The 26,526-nt window shown below is 35.1% G+C and overlaps 1 protein-coding gene across 2 annotated transcripts in view; it reads right to left on the bottom strand.

Moving 5' to 3' along the window:
* The window catches only part of LOC150103921 (phosphatidylserine lipase ABHD16A), a 304,831-nt gene that overhangs the window by 230,468 nt on the left and 47,837 nt on the right, over nt 1-26,526 (bottom strand). For both annotated transcript variants that reach the window (XM_090396602.1, XM_090396603.1), the window contains 2 exons: nt 23,608-23,694; nt 4,921-5,006 (listed from right to left, as the gene is read on the bottom strand). In XM_090396602.1, coding sequence (XP_090252728.1) covers nt 4,921-5,006; nt 23,608-23,694 — 173 coding nt within the window. The remainder of the gene's footprint in view (nt 1-4,920; nt 5,007-23,607; nt 23,695-26,526) is intronic.

The raw sequence follows: 26,526 nt of genomic DNA, 5'->3' as shown, positions 1-26,526 counted from the left end.
GTGAAGATAGACCAAAATATCTCAGAATAGTTTAAGATAGAAAAGGGGTTACGCAGGTTATCATATCTCCTGACCTATTCAACTTCTATAAGTGAATTCATAATGAAAAAAGCTCTTGATTGATGGAAAGGTGGTATCTCAATTACAGGTAAGAAGATAAACAACCTCAGGTATGCAGATGACACTATGCTTATAGCCAGTAATGAAAGAGAACTGATGTCACTTATCGGAAGAGTAGAATGGGAAAGCATTAAATATGGACTTAAAATTAACAGAAATAAGACCAAGTATATGACGATAGGAAAAGAAGAAGCATCTACTCATAGCATCAACTTAGAAAAAGTAGAACAGTTCATATATCTTGGAGCCCTGACAGATAATAAAGGTAGCTGTCATACTGAAATAAAAAGAAGAATTGCTGTGGGAAGGAATGCCATGACACAACTAAAAAAGATATGGAAAGATAGAAATATTTCTAATGCTACCAAATATAAACTAGTGAATACCCTTGTTTTCTCCATTGTTCTCTATGGTGCAGAATCATGGACACTTGGTAAGAGAGACAAAGAGTCACTTGACAGTTTTGAAATGTGGTGCTGGAGAAAGATGTTGAATGTCTCATGGATGGATAAAAGAACCAATGTCAGTATTCTCAATCAATTAAATATCAAAAAGAGATTGAGTGACATAGTCAACAAGAAGATACTTCAATATTTTGGTCATATAACACGACGAGATGGTGATAACATCAAGAAGGAAATCATGCAAGGAAAAGTAGGAGGTAAACAGGAAAGGAAGACCAAGAGCAAGATGGATAGATCAAATCCAAAGGATCTCAAGACTTTCCTTGGAAGAAGCAACTGCCATGGCAAGAGATAGAAGTAGATGGAGAAACATTGTTGCCAAGTTCATGAGCCCTCAAGCATGAGGAGAGATCGATGAAGAAGAACACAGTTCTAGTTACACATCATGGGAAGTGCTTCCACTGAAACTAAAACTATATAATGAAAATAGAGAATGTGTTTCAGGATATATTAGAAACAATATAACCTGAAAAATAACAAAATTATTTGTCCCTGCCTGCTGTGAATGTGTTAAATCATGAAGCATCAATAGATAGAAGTTCAAATTAAAAAAGTGCAATGTCACAAGAAATATTAACATCTAAAAAAAAAATTTTTAAAAATACTACATAATAATATCATAAAAATTTTGGTGAATGCATAATTCTTTTAGATATATACAGTCTCTTATAGCACACAAAAAAAAAAACATAAAAGTAATTTGAAGCAGTTGATCTATTAGCCATTTGCTACTCAACAACTTGGTCATGAAATTTTAATTGTTTCGAGCTGCCATTAGCACACTGGTATCCAAAAGCTAAGGACGAACTAGATTTTTACCTGTATACAAAAAAAATTTTCATGACTACAGCCAAATGTGAACATAAATTTATCTCCAGCATACTAATAAATTATATTACACAAAAAATGTGTTATAAATTCTGTACAAATTAAATTGCGATATGTTTTTTTTGCAAAAGTTACAAATTTCTTAAAGAACTAATGTATACAGTGCTTACAGAAAACCATATGAAGACATTACAGCATGGATTATGTACAGCCAGAACTGCAATGCAGCTCGCAACAATCATGCTTAGTACCATGTGATTCAGTTCTTGAGACAAACTGGCCCATTTCTCCTTCAGAGAAAGGATAAGGCCTTGTTTGTTTTCTGGAGAGGAATTTCAAGCAGCAGTGTGTCTTCTCTCTTTTGAATTCCAAATGTGTGCTATTGGGGTGGAAATCTGGGGAGCATGCTGGCCACTTGATTCAATATCCTTGGTATCAAGAAGTATCTCCACTGCTTGTGTATGAAGTAGTGTGGCACTGTCATCCATAAAAATGAATTCTTCACCTATAGTACCATGGATCAATTGAACATGATGTTGAAGAACCAAAAATCTGTCTTCAGGCTCAGTAGTAGAGCGAGGGCGACCTCTTAGCAAATGTCTGGAACACATTCCATTAGTTTGTAATGCTCCAGAGCCCAGATTCCAAATATGAGATTCCAAACTCTGGCAATATTGTTCACCACTCACAATCCCTTTTTCCAGCACTCGTAGCTCGATGCGTCCATTAAGCATGATGCACACCATGATCCCAGCAGCACCCCATCTATCTCTTTCAAGAACATTCTTCAGATGGTAAGCAGTAACACTTTCATGCCAGATCAAGTGTCATCTAGAATTGGAGGAAAGACTAAAATGACTCATCTGTAAAGAGTACATTAGCCCATTGGTGTCTTGTCCAATTTTTATGGATACAACAACACCGAAAACGTGCTCTACGAAGGCCTGTGGATAATTGCCACAAGCTTCAAGACATATAGGCCTGCTTGTTGCAGACATCTTGTAACAGTTTGTCGAGATATCCATGTACCAGTGCTTGAATGGAGTAGACTTGCAAGCTAACCTGCTGTGGTGTGTCGATTATGTTTTGCTGTTATAACCAAAAAATCTGTCTTAAGGCTCAGTGGTAGAGCAAGGGTGACCTCTTAGCAAACGTCTGGAACACATTCCATTGGTTTCTAATGCTGCCCAGAGCTGGATACAATGCTATGTGAGATTCCAAACTCTCTAGTAATAACAGTAATTCTGCAGCCTTCTTCCAGCTTTTCAATAATTCTTCCCCAAGTGAAATCATCCAGATGATGTCTTTGGGACATTACAGGATATCCAAGTTTACAACTTTATTTCTTCATGAAAATAGCTTCCTTCAAACGCAATTCGCTTAGTACAGCTTTTTTATGCTGTTGAGTGCTACCACATGCAACCCCTTTGCACACAATTCTAAAATTTAGATGTGTACCAGCTTTCTGCTTGAACTCATCAGTTATAAAAATTGTAACAAGCTGATTCATCAGAATTTGGACATCAGTGTATATTCATTTAGGGTATGTGTACCAGAAAAAGAATTTTACTTAACTAAGTCACATTATTTGATTAATATTTCTAAAAGTGTTGGCAATGCATAGCAATCATATATTACTTCTAATCCTTAAAAAACAATCATGCATACAAATAATTATAATGTAATCAAATTCACTTAAAATATTCTTCTTATACTGTGTGTGTGTACATATGGAAAAGCTTTAATGACCGTTACCAATAGATAAAAAGATGACAAGATATATTTAAAAAGATACTACTAGTTTACTAGTTTCGTTGAATAGATCAACATCTTCAGGTATCATCACAATCAAAGAAGTATATAAAAAATTACAGAGACTTAAAATTGTAATAACAGAACAAGTATAAAAAGACAGTAGCGTGTTTGAAAAACAAATGCGAGTATGAGTTCCAAACAAACTTATACTACGCTCTGTCGCGAGTGTGCAAGTACTGAACAGAAGCAACGTGTGTGTCAGAGAGATTGTAACTCAGGCTGTTTTTGATATGAGAGGAATCTAGAGAAATTTTCCTGGATTCGACAATCTTTCGAGTTCATCGTAGCACACATGGATGTTAGAAGTTTGAGTCCAGTTTACAATGTGTTAGCGGCCTTCGTCTGAGTTAGCTGAAAAGAGAACGTGGCTAGAGAGAGCACTAGCTCTAGTCCTGTTATAGGAGATATCTCTACGGTGTTCATCCAAACATAGAAGGATGGATTTAGCAGTCTGGCCATAGTATGGCTTTCCACAATCACACAAAATCTTGTACACTCCTGGAAACTGAGTAGGAAGATGTTTCTGTTTATGTTTGCTAAGTAATGAACAAAGTTTTGGAAGCGTAGTGAAGCAAGTTTTGAAGTTAAATTTCTTGAGAATCTTGGCCAGTTTTGGTGAAAGAGAGCTGATGTAAGGCAAGGAGATGAAGGCTCATACTGACAGATACCTTCATGCTTCCTCCCATGAGTATCCCCACAAAAATGTGGTATTATTTCCACCTTAGCTCACTGAGCCAAATCATTACTTACAGAAGAAATAGAAATTGAAAATGAACTCCTTTTTCTTAAAAAAACTTTTATTAATAATGGTTTCTCTCCAAAGAAAATTGACAAATTTCTTTCCCCCAGGCACTCAACTACTTCTGAAGATGCCTCTTCCCCAAGAGCCTTCATCTCCTTGCCTTACATCAGCTCTCTTTCACCAAAACTGGCCAAGATTCTCAAGAAATTTAACTTCAAAACTTGCTTCACTACGCTTCCAAAACTTCATTCATTACTTAGCAAACATAAACAGAAACATCTTCCTACTCAGTTTCCAGGAGTGTACAAGATTTTGTGTGATTGTGGAAAGCCATACTATGGCCAGACTGCTAAATCCATCCTTCTACATTTGGATGAACACCGTAGAGATATCTCCTATAACAGGACTAAAGCTGGCGCTCTCTCTAGCCACGTTCTCTTTTCAGCTAACTCAGACGAAGGCCACCAACACATTGTAAACTGGACTCAAACTTCTAACATCCATGTGTGCTACGATGAACTCGAAAGATTGTCGAATCCAGGGAAATTTCTCTAGATTCCTCTCATATCAACAACAGCCTGAGTTACTATCTCTCTGACGCACACATTGCTTCTGTTCAGTACTGGCGCACTCGTGACAGCGTGTAGTATACGTTTGTTTGGAACTCATACTCGCATTTGTTTTTCAAACACGCTACTGTCTTTTTATACTTGTTCTGTTATTACAATTTTAAGTCTGTAATTTTTTATATACTTCTTTGATTGTGATGATACCTGAAGATGTTGATCTCTTCAACGAAACTAATAAACTAGTAGTATCTTTTTAAATATATCTTGTCATCTTTTTATCTCTCGGTAACAGTCATTAAAGCTTTTCCATAATATTCCAACCGAGTAAAAATGATTTCTCATAATATATATATATATATATATATATATATATATAAAATACCTTAGCATCTTTAGTTACGTTTTTCTGGGCAGCTTCTAAGATGGTTAGGAATGTCATATAGTCATTATTAGTACACCTACCAAGACCTGCAACACACACACAAAAATATGAGTTTTTGTGTTTTTTGTAGAACACAATGCAAACAAAATATGATATTCCTGCAGACATTAAAAACATATCTTGATAAAAATAATCAGCTTTACAGATCACTACATTCTAGCAATGTTGATAAAAAGAAGTAAAATGTACTACTATTCTCAAGAAAAAGCTTCAGAGAAACACTTAAAGAAACAGTTTATCACACACACACATATTCAGAAGAACATAATTTTAATACTTTATATTACTGAAAATCATGATGCTCCTAAATTGCTTACAATATGATTGAAAAAGTTAAGCTATTTTTGGCTATGAAGCAGATCCTTTTTAATGAATGAATTAAAACAGTTAAATTTAATAAGGTTTAAAAAAAAGGATATTAATTAACATGCCTGTGTCTTGAAGGTAAGAATGGTGAAAACTTGACAAAGACAGACTTGATTAGAGCTGAGACTGTATGCAATTTAAAATGGTGGGTACAAGATAGCCGCAAGTGTAGAAAATACACAAGGATAGAGGTTTATAATATACAGTATATGTTCTATATATATATACCCTATAATATAATACAAGTTTTTTTGTAATGTTTTTGTGTCACGTTTTTTGTCAAGTTATTTGAAACATTTTGAAACTCAGGGGCTACCCTGGGTGTCGAGTCTTCAAAATTCAAGAAGAACCGACCTGCCAGTTCGGAACTTGGGGTTTGGGCGCCGTAGGCACGCGCGGGGAAGGGGGGGGGGGGCAGAACCCCTTTTTTTGAGTCATCGGAATTCACAGAGAACCAGTCTACCAGTCTGGAACTTGGGGGAGTTGGGAGTCGTAGATGCCAGGGGGCAAACCCCCTTTTCGAGTCTTCAAAATTCGAGTCATCAGAATTCAAGGAGAACCAGCCTACCAGTCCAGAATTCGGGGGAGTTGCTAGGGGGGTGGGGAGAGAGAACTTTTGACTCATCAGAATTCAAGGAGAACTGGCCTACCAGTCCGCAACTCGGGGGGGGGGGGGGGGGCTTTTGAGTCTTCAAAATTCGATTCATCAGAATTCAAGGAGAATCGGCCTACCAGTCCGGAACTTGGGGGATTGGGCACCGTAGGCATCGGGGGAGCCCCCCCAGTATATATATATACGGGGTGGTAGAGCCCCCCGTTTTTATTTCTATATATATGTAGAACTAGCATCAGGAGAAGAACAAGCAGGTTTCAGACCAGGATGAAGTACAATTGATCAATTATTCACCTTGAGACAGCTAATAGAAAAGATGCTAGAGTACAACCAAAGTTGCTATATAAATTTCATAGACTTTCGTCAGGCATTTGATTCAATCTGTAAAATGGGAAACTATGAAAGAATTTGGAATTCCCAACAAAACTAAGAATAATAAAGAATCTATACAAGAAATCTGAAAGTGCAGTACAAGTGCAGGACACCTAAACCAACTGGTTCCACACAGAGAGTGGAGTAAGCCAGGGATGCAATCTGTCACCAGACCTGTTCAATCTTATACTGGAAGAAGCAACAAGTAAGGCCTTAAAAAAAGAAGATTCTGGAATCATATGGGGAAAATATAACAAATTAAAATTTGCAGATGACATTGCATTACTTGCAAAGGAAGAATGTATAAAATTTAGATTAAACCTAAATATACACATAACAAAAATTATGCAAATAGGAAAAAGAAACCAATCTGAAAATTGAAATTGATAGTAAGCATCTAGGGCAGGTAGAAAACTTCACTCACCAAAGAGGAGTAATTCAGTACAACGATGAAATTACAAAAGAATTAGCCAAGCATCCCAAACTTTTGGATGACTAAATAAAATATGGAAGCCAAGAGACATCAAACAAGAACAAAGGTAAGAATCTATGAGACAATGGTCCTCCCAATACTTCTCTATGAAAGTGAATGCTGGAATTTCACAAAAGCTGAAGAAAAAAAAATATTAACTACTGAAATGGGTTCACTAAGAAGATTACTTGGAGTATCTCTGCTGGATAGACTAAGAAACGAAGACAAGGAAATCACTAAAACAAGAAACAACAATAAATGACAAAATCCAAGAAAGAAGACTGTGATAGTTTTGCTTAGTACAACGATGGAAGGTAAAAGATCCAAAGAACAGTCCAGAATTTGAAGGATAGACAAAATAAACAAAGATTTGAAATCTAAATCACAAGCAACACCAAACTGGACAGAGTTGTTCAGACTCTCTAGGGATAGACAGAAATGGAAAGAGTTCATTCAGCCTCATCATCATCCACACAGATGATAGAAGAGAGAAGGAGAAGAACATAGTATACGTATTTAGGTTTAATATATACTATAAAATGCATTATACAGTAGAACTCGGTTATAACGAATTCCATGGGTTCATAATAACTGTTATTCATTATATCCCAGAAGGTCATAATTTGAGTGAATTAAAAATGTTTTCAGATTTTTCTCAGCATAGGTATATTGGGTAACATAAATACATATGTGCATACATACATATAAAGAACAAAAATTTATTTTTCAAACTTCACATTTTTACATAAAAAATCATCAAGCATGCTTTGCTTTGCACAAGACGCATATTTCATACGTTAGAAATAGTTCCTTATACCACTAAGATGCTTGAATGTGTCATCTGAACTTACAGATCGCAATTCCATAAATCTTGTTAAAATATGTACAGCACTTTCTGCTTCACACCAGGTAACGATTTTCTCATCATTGCTATTTTCTTCCTCGGAGTCACTACTACTATTATCTTCTTCTGGTGTATGAGAGATTTGTTTTAAGACGTCAGAGTCTGTCGGTATACCCGAAGTTGCGACGACATTATCAATGTCTATAAAATTATCAATCTCTGCGCACGTTTCAAAATTGTTCAAGATTCGCGCTTTTAATCACGCTGATAACGGTAAGTTATCCTCTTCATCTTTTTCAGATCCGCACTCGTATTCTGCAAGACCGGCTTTCTTAAAACAGTTTTGTATCGTAGATGATGACACCAAATTCCAATCATCACTCATTAAACGTATTGCGTGAAGTACACTGATCTTCGAGTCGTAAGCATAAGCATTTTCCATGGATTTTTCTCTGCGTTCTATCAGTTCCAAGACTAACAGACGACGAAAATGGGATTTAAAACATCTAATTACGCCTTGATCAAGTGGTTGCAAGACAGATGTCACATTCGGTGGCAAAAAAACAAGTTTCATGTTTGTTAAATTAGCCACTACAGGATGGGCAGGACAGTTGTCTATCAAAAACAAAATTTTCTGGTTTTTGCTGCGAAGATTTTTATCCCACTTGCGAATTTCATTTTCGAAAACTGAAGATGTCACCCAGTCCTTCTTATTCGCTGTATAATCAATGGAAAGTTTCTTTATGTTTTTAAAGCATCTAGGCTTTGCCGATTTACCAATTACAAGAAGCTTTCTTTTATCGCTGCCAGTCATGTTCGCACAAACTAAAACTGTGAGTCTATTTTTGATAAGTTTTCCGCCAATGCACTTTTCGTTTTTAAATTGAAGAGTTTTATCATCATCATCATCATCAAATTCCTGCCATGTACCCTCAAGGGGTGTACAGGATGACAGTACTACATAAAAAAATTACATCATTACTAAGTTCCTATCTACAATTTTTTTCCAAATCAGTCTGTTACTTGTCAAGACTCCAACATTATCAGATCTCATATTTCTATCGTCTAAGGCACTTTGTACCGTATCAATCCACCTATATCTTGGTCTTCCTCTGGGTCGTTTTCCTGCCAACCTGGCAGAGAACACTTGTTTTGCTAATCTTTCCTCTCCCATTCTATTTAAGTGACCATACCACCTGAGATTAGCTCTGCTAACGCATTCCTGGATGCTGACAATGTCAAGTTCTTTCCTAATATCCTTATTTTTAATATGATATTGCCATTGATGCCATCTGTTCACACCTCTAATCTTTCTCAGGACTCTCATATCTGCGGTCTCTAGTCTTTGGTCAAGTGTTTTACTTCTGACCCAGCTCTCAGATCCATAAGTTAAAACTGGTTTGAACACTGTCTTGTATACAGCTAATTTAGTGTTCCGACTAATTTCTCTCTTATTCCATATGAATTTATTCAATTGACTTCCCACCATACCAGCTTTGCTGATTCTGTTGTCTATTTCTATATTTAATTTACCATCTTCAGTAAAAATCATGCCTAAGTAGCTGAAATGTTTTACTTGTTCCACAGGTTCTCCATTCACAACACAATTGACATTTTCAATGATTCTGCCTATTTTCATTGTCTTTGTCTTTTTGTTGCTGACCTTCATACCATATCTATTACAACAGCTATTCAATTTAGTCAGAGAATCTTGCAGACTTGTAGCAGATTTATTCAGAAGTATAACATCATCTGCATAAAGCAAAGAGCTGACATTAACATCTCCAAGTTTGATATCAGGTTTAATACCACTTTCCTTCATAATGTGATCCATATAGATAATGAATAACAGAGGGGATAATGTACATCCTTGTCTCACACCAGATTTAACATTAAACCATCTTCCTGTACTTCTTTCAATTCTAACTGCTGACTTACAACTCAAATAAAGACTAAGTATTGCTTGATATAATGCCCCATTGACACCATATAACTGCAGTGCATTGAATAGCTTCTCTCTTGGCACCTTGTTATATGCCTTTTCCAAATCGACAAAACTTAAATACAGATCTTTGTTATATTCCCATGCTTTCTCGACTATTTGTCGTAAAGTGAAGATCTGATCCTGACAGCCTCTATTTGGCCTGAATCCAGCTTGTTCTTCACCAAGCTTTTCTTCCACAATTCTTCTCAACCGTTTCTCAAGTATACTTGCATAGATCTTGCCAGGAACACTCAGTAGGGAAATACCTCTGTAATTCTCACATTCAGTTTTATTTCCCTTTTTATATATGGGTACTATGAGAGCTATACTCCAATCATCGGGAATTCGTCCCTCTGTCCAGGCTTTCTGAACTATGCAGTGCAGCCACTGTAAAACTTTTATACCACCATACTTCAGCATTTCTGGTCGAATATCATCTACTCCTGCTGCCTTTCCACATTTCAAGCCTTTGATGGCTTTTTTCTACTTCAAGTATGGATATGTATTCCTGACTGCATGCCTGGTCAGTGTTTTTTACCACTGTGCTGTCATCACTGCTTGTTTCATTTAGCAGTTTTTCAAAGTAATTACTCCATTACATTCTTGATCCAGTCAGAAACAACGTTTTTGTCAATGGACAACGCCTTGCCGCTTACTTTTGCGTAAACAATATTGTTTCTGTTCTTAAAGCAATCAATCCACCCATTGTTACATTTAAAATCGCTATAACCAAGTTGAACAGCAAATTTTTCGGCTTGAACTTTCAAAATTGGTCTGCTAATAGGTATGCCAGTGGTTCTTTGCTCTTTAAACCACGAAAGAAGTGCCTCATCAATGTTACTTTTATTACACTTTTTTAAGTTTTTTACACTTCGATAAATTGTTTTCAAAAGCTTTCAGAGTCAACTCGCGATTCTTCCAAATTGTTGATATTGTAGATGGGGTCAAACCATACTTCTTTGCTACTGTCAGATTTGATTGGCCACTTTCCACCTCCCATATAATTTCTACTTTTTTGGAAACCGATAAAATTTTCCGTTTGACTCCCGACATTTTTCCACAACCAGAAAATGCGTACGTACGAAATGTCAGTAAAGGAACGACTAATGTGTATTATTCGTTCGTTATTCCCGTGAAACGAATTCATAATAAACAAGAAATACATGCATTAAATCAAATGTAATTCAAATATACCTTCAAAATTATTCATTATAAACGTGAATTCGCTGTAACCGTGATCGTTATAACCGAGTTTTACTGTATTTATATTATGTAATATATTTTATATAATATATATAATAATACATTTATATTATTATATTCTTGTGGATACGTGTGCTTAATAAACTTTATTATGCTACAAGTGCCATTAAAAATTTGATTTAAAGAAATATAATGACTGTGAATACCAATGGTGGTATTCACACACTTCATCAAATCACATCAAAATAACATTTAAATTAACTATATTTAAACAGAAGCATGTTATGAACTATTATTTTTAAATTTACTGTGAATTATATGTAACCTTGCAGTCTTCTGAGTTCTGCTTTTATGAAAAAAAAAACCCATTTGAATATGACTTCAGTGCTTTATTACTGAGTAATACCTGCTTTATTAAAGCAGGCATTACTGATCTTTATTATAGAAACATGCAGACAGAAGCAAATTTAATTGTAGCACTTCTGAAACACAGTTGGAATAATAACAGAATACATTGCCTTTGATTTTCAAAGATTTAAATTCGATCCTCATCATGACAAGAGGAATCTTTACATGAACTTTTTCCAGTGAGGGTGAGTTAGTCTCATACAGAGGAAGGAGATTTTTTTCCTACCAGAAAATCGAATAAACCATAATTTACTGTATCTATAAAAAATCCATTCTCTTTCTGTATTTTAATTACAAATAGTTGATTTAGTGTCTTAGAAAAGTTTTCAAACAGTTTTTTTTTTCTTTTACACAGATTCTGAAGAGGAAGAGTCTATTAATACCAACAATATTCTAAATCTACTTTTTATTACTCTAAAATATTCTTTCTAAGCAACAAAACCCTTTGAAATATATACATCCTGTAAATCACAACAGCTGTTTTTTTTTTTTTTTTTGAACAATTTGAATGCAAGCAAGCAATAATCTCTATGGGCAATATCATATAGAAAGAAAATGGCTTGAAAACATGAGAGGAAACAAAAGTGAAGTTTACAGTAAATCCATGTGCTCTGTCAGGTGCATGCTTAAATGTATATTACAACTTCTAAAAGAGCTGGGCAACTGAGAAAGGAAAATAGCAATGGTACTAATTCATGCAATATCATCAGCCATTACTGATTCACTGCTGGATGAAGGTCTTTCCATAATGATTCCAAGACTGTCAAAGTTCTTTTCCATGTCACTTCTACAAATCTAATGATTTCATCAACCCATTGGCATTGTGGTTGCTTTTCTTCCCATGGAATCCAGTTCAGTACTTTTTTTTTGCCCAGCACTGGTCTTCAAGCAATATGCTAGTCCACTGCCACTTCAGATGTTTCATTTTTTCTATAATGTCAAAATCCAAGTATTCCTTTTAAGATTCAGTCTTGTGATATGATACCAAACACACATCTTTTCATACTAAATTGTGTCATGTTAAGTTTGAGTCTCCTTTTCATTTAATGCCCATATATCAACACAGGGAGAATGCACTTGAAAAACTTTCCTTTATAGGCAGAGTGGCAACTAGCTTTTGAAGACTGACTAATTTTCCAAATATCTTCCAGCCTGGCAATGTTTGTTTTTGGGCTTCTTCAATGGTATTTTGATCCATTGATATCCATTATGTAAAAGTGTATGTAATAACATGTTCAATTTCATCATCAGTGATTTTTATTATTTCTGGTTGCACATAGGTATTAGAGATAATTTGGGTCTTCTTTAAGTTTATCTTTAAGCCAGCTGTTTGATAGCAATTTGGAGTTCACTTAGTTCATGTGAACTTGAAGTAAACGTAACTGTCATCTGCAAAATGCAAATGGCTTAAATATCTCCTGTTTATCTTCAGACTTTTTCTTTCCAATCAAGAAGTTTGAATATTTCTTCTAAATTTGCTGTGAATAATTTTGAGGATATCACATGACTGTCTAATGCCTCTATTTTGACATGAGAGATGTTTCCATTGAAATGAATTGTTGCTACTGCAACAGTTTATGCGATTGATAATCCTTACATATAATTCCTACTTGTTGATTTTGTAGTGCCTTAAGTATTGCAAAAAGTTTACTGAATCAAAGGCTTTCTCATAACCAATAAAACTAAAATATAAATGAGAGGTGGTATTCGATAATGTGTTGTACAACATGAATATGTGCAGTGGGCTGAAGTTACACTTACAGCCTGCCTGTTCTTTTGGCTAAGAAAGATCTAGTTTAACAAAGCCTAAGAGCCATGTCTTTTGTAAACACTGCAAATCACTGGTAGTGGAGTAATGGGTACACAGGTTAAACTTTTACTTCATTTTTTTGTATGTTAGAATAAGGGTAGCCTTTTCCATGCTTATTGTACACACTGTTCTTCGGACATAGGGAAAAGAGTAGAAAGTTTTGTCAAGATTTTGTAGATTCTCCACTTGCTTTTAGAAGATGAGCTATGACTTCATCCTCACTGGCAGCTTTTTCCATTTTGCAACCTTTTGAGGCTCCATATAACTTCTAGTAGAATTTTGACACTTCAATTGTTTCTTTTTTATTTGTTTTGTAATTCTGATATAATACTGAGTAAAATTCTTCAAATGCTTTGGTTACAGCATATTTATCTTCAGTTATGCTCCCACTGTTTACTACTATTTGACTCTCCAAGGACTAGAAAGAATAGAACTCTAAAACAGAAATATTTAGACTATTTCACAATTATCACACCCCTAGTGAAATTAGACTGCTGGGGGGGGCTGTAAAGCAACAGTGAATTTCTAATTGTCCTTCCTCTAAATTAACATGTAGATGTCAGAAAAAAAATACAAAGGGACCATACAGAATGATGGAAAAAAGAATTAACAAACAACTATATACTACACTATATAGTTCAAAATTCTGGTCTGGCACAGCATAGTACTGAAACTATACACAGTATTCTGTAGTGATGAAGCTCATCTTCTCCATAGAAGCAGATTTAAATATGAAAGCCTTTTTCAACAAAAGTTGTGAAGCCCTTTTACACCAGTCTAATCTGAATTAGAATGATTGTCTCTCACTCCCAAAAGTTTGGGAGATGATTCTCATTTCATGTAAAATCAAAATAGTTTGTATTTGTTTTTGAATATTATTTCTCTGGCATGTGGCACCCATTTTTAATTGATAAACCAATTGTTGTAGTAACCTTATATCCCTATTCTTTGAATTGCATGTTGTTTCTACACACTGATGATGTACTGTTAGTTTCAGTATAAAATATATGTACTTTTCATTAAAGTTTATTAGTGTGGCTATTATGTTAATTTCATTTATGATTGTTATACCATAATTAGGTGCCTTTAAAAATATTAGAACAGTATTCAGTAGATGGACAGATTTTCTGTATAGAATTGGTAGCAATTAGAGGTAAAGTAATACACTGAGTGAAAATGAAAAACCTAACTTTTTGGATGCTGAGGAGTCAATATTTGAAATATTGACTCCTCAGCATTGCAATCTTATCTCCTCTAGAGATCTGGGTTTTGTCACACATAAGACTAAGAAAATGGTTCTTTTTTTATTTTTTCAAGAAATAAAATAGGATGAATTTTTACTAGCAATGAAATGAACAAGGTTATCAGAATCCCATTAAAGAAAAAAAAATTAAGTTTAGGAAACCAGGAGTTAAGGATTGTAGAACTTCTGGAAGTGTTGATGATTTCTGTAGTATAAGAAATAAGTATATTATTATTTCTGTAGTATAAAAAATAAGGAAGAATAAAGAGCAAGTATACTGTTATCAGTAAACTGGGATTTGTAGTCAACTGCAGAAAGTTGCTAATGTACAGAAGGAAGAGAGTAAATGACAGAGCTTGTAGAACACTAGCATTAGTTGGAAAGCCTGAGAATAAAGACACCTACAATCACATATCTATTCAGATCCACAGCATTTGTCCACAGGTACATGACAAGCAAGAAATTCCCCTACTGCCCTAAAAATGGTGATAATTTAATAGTTGAGAGGTTTGAAACTTCTCAGTTAAAATGTTATTACAGTTGAATATGAGTATCAAATATTAGATAGCAAAGATTTGTTGCCCTTTATGTGCTAATTTCCAGACAGCAGGATAGAACAGGAGTCAACAGTGGAGCATGAACATTTAGAACAACTGGAGAAATGCCACAAGACACCAGGAAGATAAGTATCCAGTTCGGACAAGATTCTTCTATTTCTTACAGGCAAAAAATTGAGAGCACTGAATGGTGCGCACGGCTCTGAAATGGTAAAAGGACATTCATCAAGATCACCTATACAAAAATCTGAAGAAAAGTAAAAAGCCACAACTCAATATGTGAGAGACCTTTTTACCTTTACATTGTTACCTTTCTGTAGGTAACAATGCAACTATCTGAATGCAAATGAGGTGAAAGCATGTTTAACAAAAGTTACAACCAATAGCTTCGGCAAGAGCAGAAAGCATGACTGCTATTTGGACATGTCATGCAAGTTTCCTGCGTTTAGTTGTCTCAAAATCAGTTTTAAAAGTGTTAGTAATTTGTTTGTAGCTCTTCCCAGCATGGGTTAAAAAAAAAAGATTTTGATGAAAGCAAACTGCATTATGCCCAATGTCTTATGTAAACTTTGGTACACTATTTGGAAAATCATGGCTTAGATAAGGAACAAGAATTTATAGTGAAATGAAGAATAAATATTTTTATATGAAAACAAGAATTTCTTCAGTGATATGTTCAGTGCAACAGAATTAGAGAAAATTAATCCAAATAAGGAAATGAAGCAGAGCAGTCACAAAGATCATTCCGCTTGGCATTTTTATAATACCAGACAATCTGGATGAGAGCAGCTATGTGAGCATCACTTCATAAAAGAATAAAGCAACAGTGGTTTTCTTCTTGAATGGCATTAACATTGCGGTCTCAACTACCCAAAGGACATACAATATCCACCACCATGTAAATATTGTTTGAGAAAGAATCTAGTGTTTAAACAGTAGTTATTTTAATAAGATAACTGAACTGGGTTTTATTGGTGGGAATTTGATTCAACTAGAAACTAACTAGTTTCGCGACATTAACTAGTGGCTTCATCTGGGTTTTTGATGAACATACAAATATAAACTTAAAACAACAAGCTTTGATTATGAATCAATACATAACTGAAAAAATAATGAATGCATAGGAACCATTATACAAAATAAATACGTGAAGCGTGGATGCTAGCACATGGTCAGTCACTGTTCAGCAGGTGTGCCCTATAGTTACCTGTGAAATTAAACTCTAATATGTGAGAGACCTTATAAGTGATTTCCAAATGTCACATAGGACATTTGGAAATCAATTATAAACCATCCCTTGGTTTCTGTTCAACATACCTTGTGAACGGATTACAATTATAGCTTCTTATATGTTGCAGAAGCTGTAGTCATCTTCTGTGTATGACATAGAACTTCTATCCCATTCAATGTTGTGGTGAGTGTTCGAAAGGAACGCCAATCCTGAACTGTCTCCTCTCTGTTGTTGTCTCCAATGTGCTCCTTCTGTCTTATTTCTAGACTTCTTGAAATTTGGCCTATGTAATTAAGGCCACAAAGAACATGGGATCTGAAAGCACATCCCAACTCAACATCACCAGAGTTAAAGATCGGTACTATCAACATAAAAAGCCTGAATGGCAAAGAAATGGAATTAGATGAAGAATTAGATAAGTACCAGATCGACATAATAGGGGTGACGGAAACAAAAAAGACAAAAACTGGTGAGATCTTTCTGAGCAATAAATACAAAATGTTATATTCAGGAAATGACAATCAAGGAAAAGAAGGAATAGTATTAGTATTCAACACAAAATATGAGGCTAATCTTCTTGAATGGCAGGCAGTCTAAAGTACAGTGAAGTGGGCTAATATCAGAATGGGGAATTGGACAATGACACTTATTTGTGCCTAAGGTAGAAGTGAAGGAATTTTTTGATGCTCTAGAAAAAGTAACTGACACAATGAAAAAGGAAAACTTGGTCCTTGTTGGGGATCTAAATAGCAGAGTAGGAAATGATTGTCAGACATACAAAATTATTTTGGAAAATTTGGAGAAAAGAGCAAAGCTAATAACAATGGCAAATACTTGTTAGATTTTTGCTCAGGACATGGACTGGTTATTACTAACACCATGTTCCAATAAAAATGTGCACAAATTGAAATGAAGAGGCAAGGAATAAGAAAAGTCTCATTGACTACGTTATTCTTGATAGTGATGTTTTCTCCATGGTGCAGGACACCAGAGTGTACAGAGGATTTGAAATTGGAAGTGATCACCATTTAGTCTTGAGCAGGATAAAATTGAATTTCATATTGAAAAGAAAAACATGTAAGAAAGTTTTAAAGCGAATAAAAGTTGAGCAGCTCTCAGATGTGAACTGTAGACTAAAATATACAAAGATTATTGAAAAAAAAATTAAAGAGTTGGAGAACAGGAACCAAACCGTGGAGATTCAGTGGCCAGCCTTGAAGAAAACCCTGATTGATGATCAGGGTTTTCTTCAAGGTTTGATATTTTCTTCAAGTTTTGATATCCTTGCAGACACCTCACCACATGCCTCTCTGCCAGAGAGGCATGTGGTGAGGTGTCTGCAAGGATAGAAAAATCAGAACTCCATGGTGGACACAAGAAGTTAAAGAGGCAGTGAAGGAAAAGAAGAAAGCATATCAAAAGTTTCTGGCAAATAAGTCAGCTTTTGCTCTTAGAGAATACAGAGACAAATGTAAGAAAGCGAAACACTGTGAAAAACTAGCTAAACAAAAGTCATGGGAGGACTTTGGCAAGAATATAGAAAATAAATATCAAGAAGGTGGTAAGATATTCTGGAGGTTATTGAAGAAGCTTAGAAACGGAGGAAAGAGTGCTATTAGAGATGATAAAGGTGACATGAAAACAGGAGAAAAAGATATCCTTGAAGTATGGAGTAATTACTTCGAAAAATTGCTAAATGAAACAAGCAGTGAGAGCACAGTGGTAAAAAACACTCAACAGGCATACAGGAATACATATCGATACTTGAAGTAGAAAAGGCCATCAAAGGCTTGAAATGTGGAAAGGCAGCAGGAGTAGATGATATTCGACCAGAAATGCTGAAGAATGGCGGTATAAAAGTCTTACAGTGGCTGCACTGCATAGTTCAGAAAGCCTGGACAGAGGGACGAATTCCCGATGATTGGAGTAGAGCTCTCATAGTACCCATATATAAAAAGGGAAATAAAACGTAATGTGAGAATTACAGAGCTATTTCCCTACTGAGTGTTCGTGGCAAGATCTATACGTGTATAGTTGAGAAACAGTTGAGAAGAATTGTGGAAGAAAAGCTTGGTGAAGAACAAGCTGGATTCAGGCCAAATAGAGGCTGTCATGATCAGATGTTCACTTTATGACAAACAATTGAGAAAGCATGGGAATATAACAAAGATCTGTATTTAAGTTTTGTCGATCTGGAAAAGGCATATGACAATGTGCCAAGAGGGAAGCTATTCAACACGCTACAATTATATGGTGTCAATGGGGCACTATATCAAGCAATACTTGGTCTTTATTTCAGTTGTAAGTCAGCAGTTAGAATTGAAGGAAGTACAGGAAGATGGTTTAATGTTAAATCTGGTGTGAGACAAGGATGTACATTATCCCCTCTGTTATTCATTATCTATATGGATCACATTATGAAGGAAAGTGGTATTAAACCTGATATCAGAATTGAAGATGTTAATGTCAGCTCTTTGCTTTATGCAGACGATGTTATACTTCTAAATAAATCCACTACAAGTTTGCAAGATTCCCTGACTAAAATGAATAACTGTTGTAATAGATATGGTATGAAGGTCAGCAACAAAAAGACAAAGACAATGAAAATAGGCAGAATCATTGAAAATGTCAACTGTGTTGTGAATGGGGAACCTGTGGAACAAGTAAAACGTTTCAGCTACTTAGGCACGATTTTTACTGAAGATGGTAAATTAAATATGGAAATAGACAGCAGAATCAACAAAGCTGGTATGGTAGGCAGTCAATTGAATAAATTCATATGGAATAAGAGAGAAATTAGTCGGAACACTAAATTAGCTGTATACAAGACAGTGTTCAAACCAGTTTTAACTTACGGATCTGAGTCAGAAGTAAAACACTTGACCAAAGACTAGAAACCACAGATATGGAGTCCTGAGAAAGATTAGAGGCGTGAACAGATGGCATCAATGGCTTATCATATTAAAAATGAGGATATTAGGAAAGAACTTGACATTGTCAGCATCCAGGAATGCATTAGTAGAGCTAATCTCAGGTGGCATGGTCACTTAAAGAGAATGGATGAGACAAGATTAGCAAAATAAATGTTCTCTGCCAGGATGGCAGGAAAACGATCCAGAGGAAGACCAAGATATAGGTGGATCGATATAGCTTTTATCAAATTAAAAATTAATGAGAGATCATATATCAAAATAACACAGGTTTATAGCCCAAAAAGCAAAATTGATGACGAAATGGAAATATTTTATGAAGATGTCAAAAAAGCAATAGATGAAGACAATTGTCAATATACTATAGTAATGGGAGATTTTAACTAGAAATTGGGAATTAAGAGGGATGATAATGAAACATAAATATCCAGGAATGCATTAGCAGAGCTAATCTCAGGTGGTATGGTCACTTAAACAGAATGGGCTGCCAACCTGGCAGAGAACAGAAAGTGTTCTCTGCCAGGTTGGCAGCAAAACGACCCAGAAGAAGACCAAGATATAGGTGGATTGATACGGTACAAAGTGCCTTAGACGATAGAAATATAAGATCTGATAATGTTGGAGTCTTGACAAGGTACAGACTGATTTGGAGAAAAATTGTAGATAGGAAGTTAGTAATGATGTAAATTTTTCATGTAGTTCTATCATATCCTGTACACCCCTTGAAGGTACATGTCCGGAATTTGATGATGAAAACATGGGATGTTGTAAACCCCAGGGTGTTTGTTGAAAGCGTTGTTTTCTTCAGGTGAGCGTAACATATTCTATTGTTTACTAATCGGTTTGAAGGCTACTCAATTTTCATGAGACCATAGGAGACTGGCAATTTTTTGTGAAAGTAAGACAGCAAAAAGAATGGAAATTGAAGTCCTGTAATGAATGTCCTGAATTTGCTGTGGAGAGTAATTAAAGAGTAGTATTCTTTTTGCTATATTTTTAGGATATCCATTGCTGGTTAATATTTGGAGAATAAAATCTAATTCTTCTGTTAATATTCTTTCATCTATTATAATATAGATCACCCTGTTCTTCAGCATATGTATAATGCTCAATTTCTGTGAAATATGGTGTAATTAGAAATGTAGGTAATGACCTGTGTGGGTCAGCTTATGGTACACATTGAAAGAAATGCTTTTCTGTGCAGCTAGATGAATGCCAGATATGTATGACAGCTTGTATAGGTGATATAGGATGGGTATTTATTCTGGAGCACAATGTAAAGTTATCATTTTAAAGGACAAAAGAGTGAGATTGGATGGTGAAAATCAATTTGCAGAAAAGAAAATATTGACAAGTTATGGTCAGATTTTTCAACTGATACACTAATCAATTACAATTTGAGATACTCAGAGCAATTACTGCTCTGAGTATCTCAAAAATCCCATTAGTATAAGAACTAAATAGAATAACAGAAAATTCATATGATTACTGCATTCTTAATAATAGGTATCTAAGTGTGAATGTCAAGGTTAGAACTACAAGACTATTACGACCATACAATGGAAAATATTGCAAAAATTATTTAATCATTTTGCCATAAAAATTAGAATAAAGTCCATCACTGTGATTAAAATTTGTTATGTAACTGAGGATTAAAGCTTTGGAGGTTCCTTTGAATAAATGTTCATATTTGAAGATCATTCAATGAAGTGATTTGGAATTATCTCAAATAATCTTGTAATTAATGTCAATCCTAAGTAGCTGCTCTGATCAAAGTGAAATATAGAGAATCCCTAATCCTTATTTGAAAGACAACTCGGATGTGGTTACCAGAATTCAAGTGCCAACTGAATATCACTTTCACATCTATCAAGAAAACTTCCAAGGCTCTCTCTCTCTTAAAGATAAATTTCTTTTCTTATTTCTATCTTGTGCTTATCAAGACCCAGACTCATGTAAACTAACTTCAATGAAACTGGCTTTTGATTATATGGCTTACACACTAATTAAAGCACACTAGTGAAAGGTCACCATTATTGATTTTCAAGAAACGAAAGCAAATTATGTTGTCCAGAATCTATAGCCATAGGGACTGGCCAATGTGCAATAAACATACACAGCCTACTTAATCTTGTCTACATGGCAAATAAGATTAATTACACTTACTCTCAAGCCAACCAAATTCCACTTAATCCTAGTCGTCTTGTAAGACTTGTTTGAGCTTTTTAACAAATTTTCTCAATGTCTTCATTTTCTTGTATTTTTTCTAAATAGTTATTAATCCTCTGTTGCTATAAATTTCTTAAACTTAAATCATTTGGTAGACTTACTTTGTAATTAGAATTTTTCTCTCTAGTTTATTGTTTTTGTATTTTTTGTAACCAATTTGGTTGAAACCTTAATTTTGCCTGTACTAAATAATGATCTTATCTATTTCTAGCCCTGTCCTGACTAACATTTAGGAAGAGGTTTGCTGCTTTTTCATTTGCTATAGTCTATTGTTGATTTTTGTCCTTTTGCACACCATGTATTATTTTTAAATTATTATATATCTGCGTTTTATATATTTCATAATTCCTCTCACTCTTATTCTCACAATATTCCTTACATATCATCTTGTTATGGATCTCTTGTTTAATAAGGTTGCATCATTTCGCTCCTACTCTATTTGTTCTTTTAACTTGAGGGACACATTCAGATCTGTCTCATGAAATCAGCTTTTCAAAGCTTCTTGTGCACTGCTAATACTATGAGACCAAAGATGGTATTTCCTGATTGACATAATTTCTAACGTTATAATTCAGCATATAAAGTGGTAAAAGTATTAGAAAAATTGGCAAAAAAGAGAATTCAAGAATGGGTAGATAAAAATATGATACCGTATGAGGGTCAACATGACTTTGCGAAGAGTCATGCCTTAGTAATTTACTAACTTTTTATAATAGAGTAACAGCTGAATTGGATAAAGGAAATGGCTACATGATGATTTTGCAAAGGCATTTGACAGAATACCACGTGAAACACTGTTATGCAAATTAGAACAAATGGGGATGGATACGACACTGGTTAAGTGGATAAGAGGGTTTGTTCCTGGGCAGATATCAAAAAGTAGTATATGGAGGGACAGAATCGAGGCAAAAGCAGGTAACTAGTGGTGTGCCACAAGGCCCAGTGCTGGGACCATTGCTGTTTAATTTATACATAAATGATATAGGAAATAACCTGAAAGGAAATATTCAGTTGTTTGCTGATGATGCGAAATTAGGTATAATAATAGTTAATCAAGGTAATGTGGAAAGCTTGCAGGACGACTTTGGGATAAATAGATTACAAGCCACTTATCACATTGATGGCACTATACTCCAGGAAACAGATGAAGCTAGAGATTTAGGGATGGTAGACAGCGAGTTAAAGTTTAGAGGACATATTGCTAAGGTTGCACATAAGATTACTTGGTTTTGAAGAACAAATTAACAAGTAGAAATAAGAAAGTTGTAATTCCTCTTTATAAGGTCTTGATACACCCACATCTGGATTACTGTGCTCAAGTCTGGTCCCCTGGGGATGAGGAAGCAGTGGAGAGGATTCAGGGGCGAGTTGCCTTTGGAATATTCCCTATGAGGATAGATTGAAGGTGTGTGGATTGCAGAAGTTGGTTGATAGGAGAAAAAGATCGGATATGATAGAAACATTTAAGTTGCTTAAAGTATTTTATGGGATAGATGCAGGGGAAATGTTTCAGCACTTCACTAAAGGGACCAGAAGAAGGGATCATCCCTGGAAGTTGAATAAAGGTGTGTTCAGTAGGGGTGTGAGGACTAGATTTTTTGCTTGGAGAGTGGTGAATGAGTGGAACGGTTTGCCAGAGTCAGTTGTGAGTGCTTTTTCTGTTAATGGGTTCAAGGAGAGGTATGATAGATTGTGTGAATAGATTGAGTATCCGTTGATGGGTCTTCTGACTCCATGAATATGCCCGTAGAATAATAATAACCTGTCCTAACTGGAATTCATATAGTTGGCTACTTCCCAGGACAGTAGGGCATGATCACTGTTACTAACTGGTTGCAAAATAATCATAATCTTAACTGAGATCCCTTCTGAAGCTATGAGCAGATCTAATACTCTTTGACCTAAAGTTTCTTCTTACTCATGCTGCTTGAGAAAGTTTTACAACAGCTCAATAATTTCTTCATTTTTATCATGACATTTCTCAATCACTGTCCGGATAATTTGAAACTTGGGCGACTGGAATTATCTTAAGGTAATTGCTTAATAAGGTCTGATATCATGTAACACAATATGTGAATTACATGACATCAGACCACTATTTGAAGTTATGATTCAAGTTAAACAGTGTGCTCCTATGCTGATGTTATATTAGATAATTCATAATGAAGTACAGTTACAGACATGATATCCAGCTGATTAATAGTATTCAATATTCATCCCATATACTACATATCAGCTGCTCTTCAAATTGTAACTTGATGGACTAGTAATCTCTTGTATAACCAATGAGAACAGATGAATGGCTTAGTATACATGCTGTATATCATTTCAATCACTGTACTTATAAATAATAAAACTGACCTACCTCTTAAACACAGAGTTCCTAGAAATATTAGACTAATTGCCCCTGCTAATCTGCTCAGATTACATACACCATCCACTGTAAAAAAATCTGGTATAAAAAGATAATATACTGATTATATACCACTTTTAACATGTCACCACATTTTAATACACTAATTTATTCCCACTATTAAATACCATAAATGTTCAATTTTTTTATTTGTATTTATTTATTTTAATGTGTAGTTCCCACACACAAAAGGTTATTATAAATCTATGGTACATTTTGTACTCTGTGCGGTTAGCCTAGTGGCTTTGCAATTCACAACCATATGCCTGGGGAAGGAGTGTTCTAGGTTCGATTCCCATCAACGACATGAGGAGCTGAAGGATCTTCCTCAGCCATAGCCAAGTTAGCCGGTCTTGGGCGTGGACAGCAGGGTTTTTCCTGCCAGTTTATCTGGTGTTTTTGATCCTGCAAGCAGGCAAACCGGTCTGGGGACACATGGATTACAGTCAGGAATACTGACCCAGCCATAGGTCTGATTCGTCAGCCTATGCCGGTTCCGGAGCCCGAATAAAATATGGGGGGACTAGATGGTACTGTGAACTCCTGTAAAAAGGGGGAAACGCAGTATCATCACACGGAATTTATTTATTTTGTACTGTGGGTGGGGCAATTTTTTTTTTTCCAGTTTTATTAATATATATATATATATATATATATATAAATGAATTTAAATGACTCTATACCGAGAAAGAAAAGTTTAATGTTAAGATATGACTAGTTTCATTGAAATTCAACTTTTTCAGGTATCACAGGCAAAGAATTAAATAAAAAATAACAGAGACATGATAAAATACATTAACAGATCTAGTATAAAACACACAAGTACATTTAAAAACAGGAATGCGTGCTTGAGTTCCAACTGAAGTTGACTACGTGAGTTGACACGAGTGCGCCAGTATTGGACAGTGGCAATATGTGCATCAGAAATATTGTAGCTAAGGCTGTTATTAATATGAGATGAATCAAGTGATATTTCTCTAGATTCAATTATTCTTCTTTCAAGTTCATCATAGCACACATGGATATTAGAAGTTTTTGGCCAGTCTATGAGGTGTTGGCAGCCTTCATCCGAGTTGATAGAGAACAGAACGTGGCTAGAGAGGGGGTGCTGGCCCTGGTTCTGTTGTAGGAAATGTCTTTTTGGTGTTCTTCCATGCATAAAAGGATGGATTTAGCTGTCTGGCCATAGTATGGTTTGCCACAATCACACAAAATCTTGTAGACTCCTGGATACTGAGTAGGAAGATGTTTCATTTTAGGTCTACTTAGTATGGAGCGAAGTTTAGGAAACGTAGTGAAGCAAGTTCTAATGTTGAATTTCTTAAGCATTTTGGCTAGTTTTGGGGAGAGAGAGCTGTAAAAGAGACATTTCCTAAAACAGAACCAGGGCCAGCACTCGCTCTAGCCACGTTCACTTCTCTATCAACTCGGATGAAGGCTGCCAACACCTTGCCAACTTCTCTCGTTTAAACCATGGCATTTATTCTTTCTATCCACTTTGAACTGTCCAAATGTTTCTTTCCTTCATCTTGTTGTTATTCATGCTTAGATTCCACTTCAAATTATAAGTAAGAGCTTCTCTGTTATTTCACTTAACATATTGTTTTCAGTTTAAATGTAATTTTTCAATAGAATTTAGAGACCATAACTTATATTAAGAGCATGTCTGTGTGAAACACATCTGTTAAATTAAGCCAGTCTGCACATAAAATAATACTAACTTGGCAGGTTAGTATTCTGTACTATTTGAGAGATGGCCACGTTTACATTGTATGTTGACCTAAATATTATTAAAATCTGAGTGTTTAACTGAACATTTATGGCATATTTATGCAAATACATTGTCTTAGTGAGTAATTATTACTAATTAAGACTACTAATATTTACTAATTAGTAGTAGCAATTATATATAACAACACTAATATAACAATTATATTAGTGTAATATAAGTATAATATGAAAGTAATTTGCCTACAGCTTATCAAACCATTTTTAGTCACTTTTATATCTGAAATTTCCATATGATAATCATGAATAATTGACTAACATACACAAAAAATATATTAAAATCTATATTTATAGAAAAAGAACTAAAATGTATTATGCTTCTCAGTAAATAATACATACAAATCACTACATAAACTTCAGTGCACGTATACCAAATATGCCAAGGAATGAACATATTTAAATAGGAGGGTTCAAAAAAGTTACATAAATAAATATGCAATCTTGTTTTTCTATTTTCCTATTCATTCAATGGGACACTCATTTTTTTCTTTCTAGAGAAGAATATGGTTCAGTTTGAAATGATACAAAAAAAAAAGCTAACTTACACATGAGGATAAGTCTCATTCATTTGGTCATGATTACTTACCATATGGCTCACCTTCTGTTTGATTTTGATAACAGTACTGATTTCGTCATCTTGGTCTGCAGGGCTGGTTTATTTACCTCTAAGCACTCTAGTTTTTTTTGACTCACTAAAGTAGGAATTTTGGATAATTTGTGAAGTTTACGATGTTACCAGTCTAGATAAACTTAAATCTCTCAGTGAAAGGCTAAGAGTAATAACTACTTCTTCCTTTTTTGTATTAGGCCTATTGGCCTGTTATGGAGCTATCCTAAGCCCTTTTGAGTCGTACCCATCCCAAGGATAAGGTGGCTAGCCCTATGCCTCCCGGTGTGTCCTATGTCTGTAGATATGTGTGTTCATGGGGCCGGTTTGCCTGCTTGCAGGAGAAAAACCCTGCAGTCCACGTCCGGTTAACTTTGCTATGTCTGAGAAAGATCCTAAGCTCCTCACATCAGCGGAATCGAACAGGACTCGAACCCAGGACACTCCTTTCCCAGGCATATGGTTGCAAAGCGCAT

This window comes from Typopeltis vanoorti, chromosome 8 (genome assembly GCF_054136105.1).
Source record: "Typopeltis vanoorti isolate ZY-2024b chromosome 8, IOZ_Tvanoo_1.0, whole genome shotgun sequence".
Classification (NCBI taxonomy): Eukaryota; Metazoa; Arthropoda; class Arachnida; order Uropygi; family Thelyphonidae; genus Typopeltis; species Typopeltis vanoorti.
Note: the sequence above shows the minus strand (reverse complement) of the source record. Positions and strands in the feature narration are given on the sequence as shown.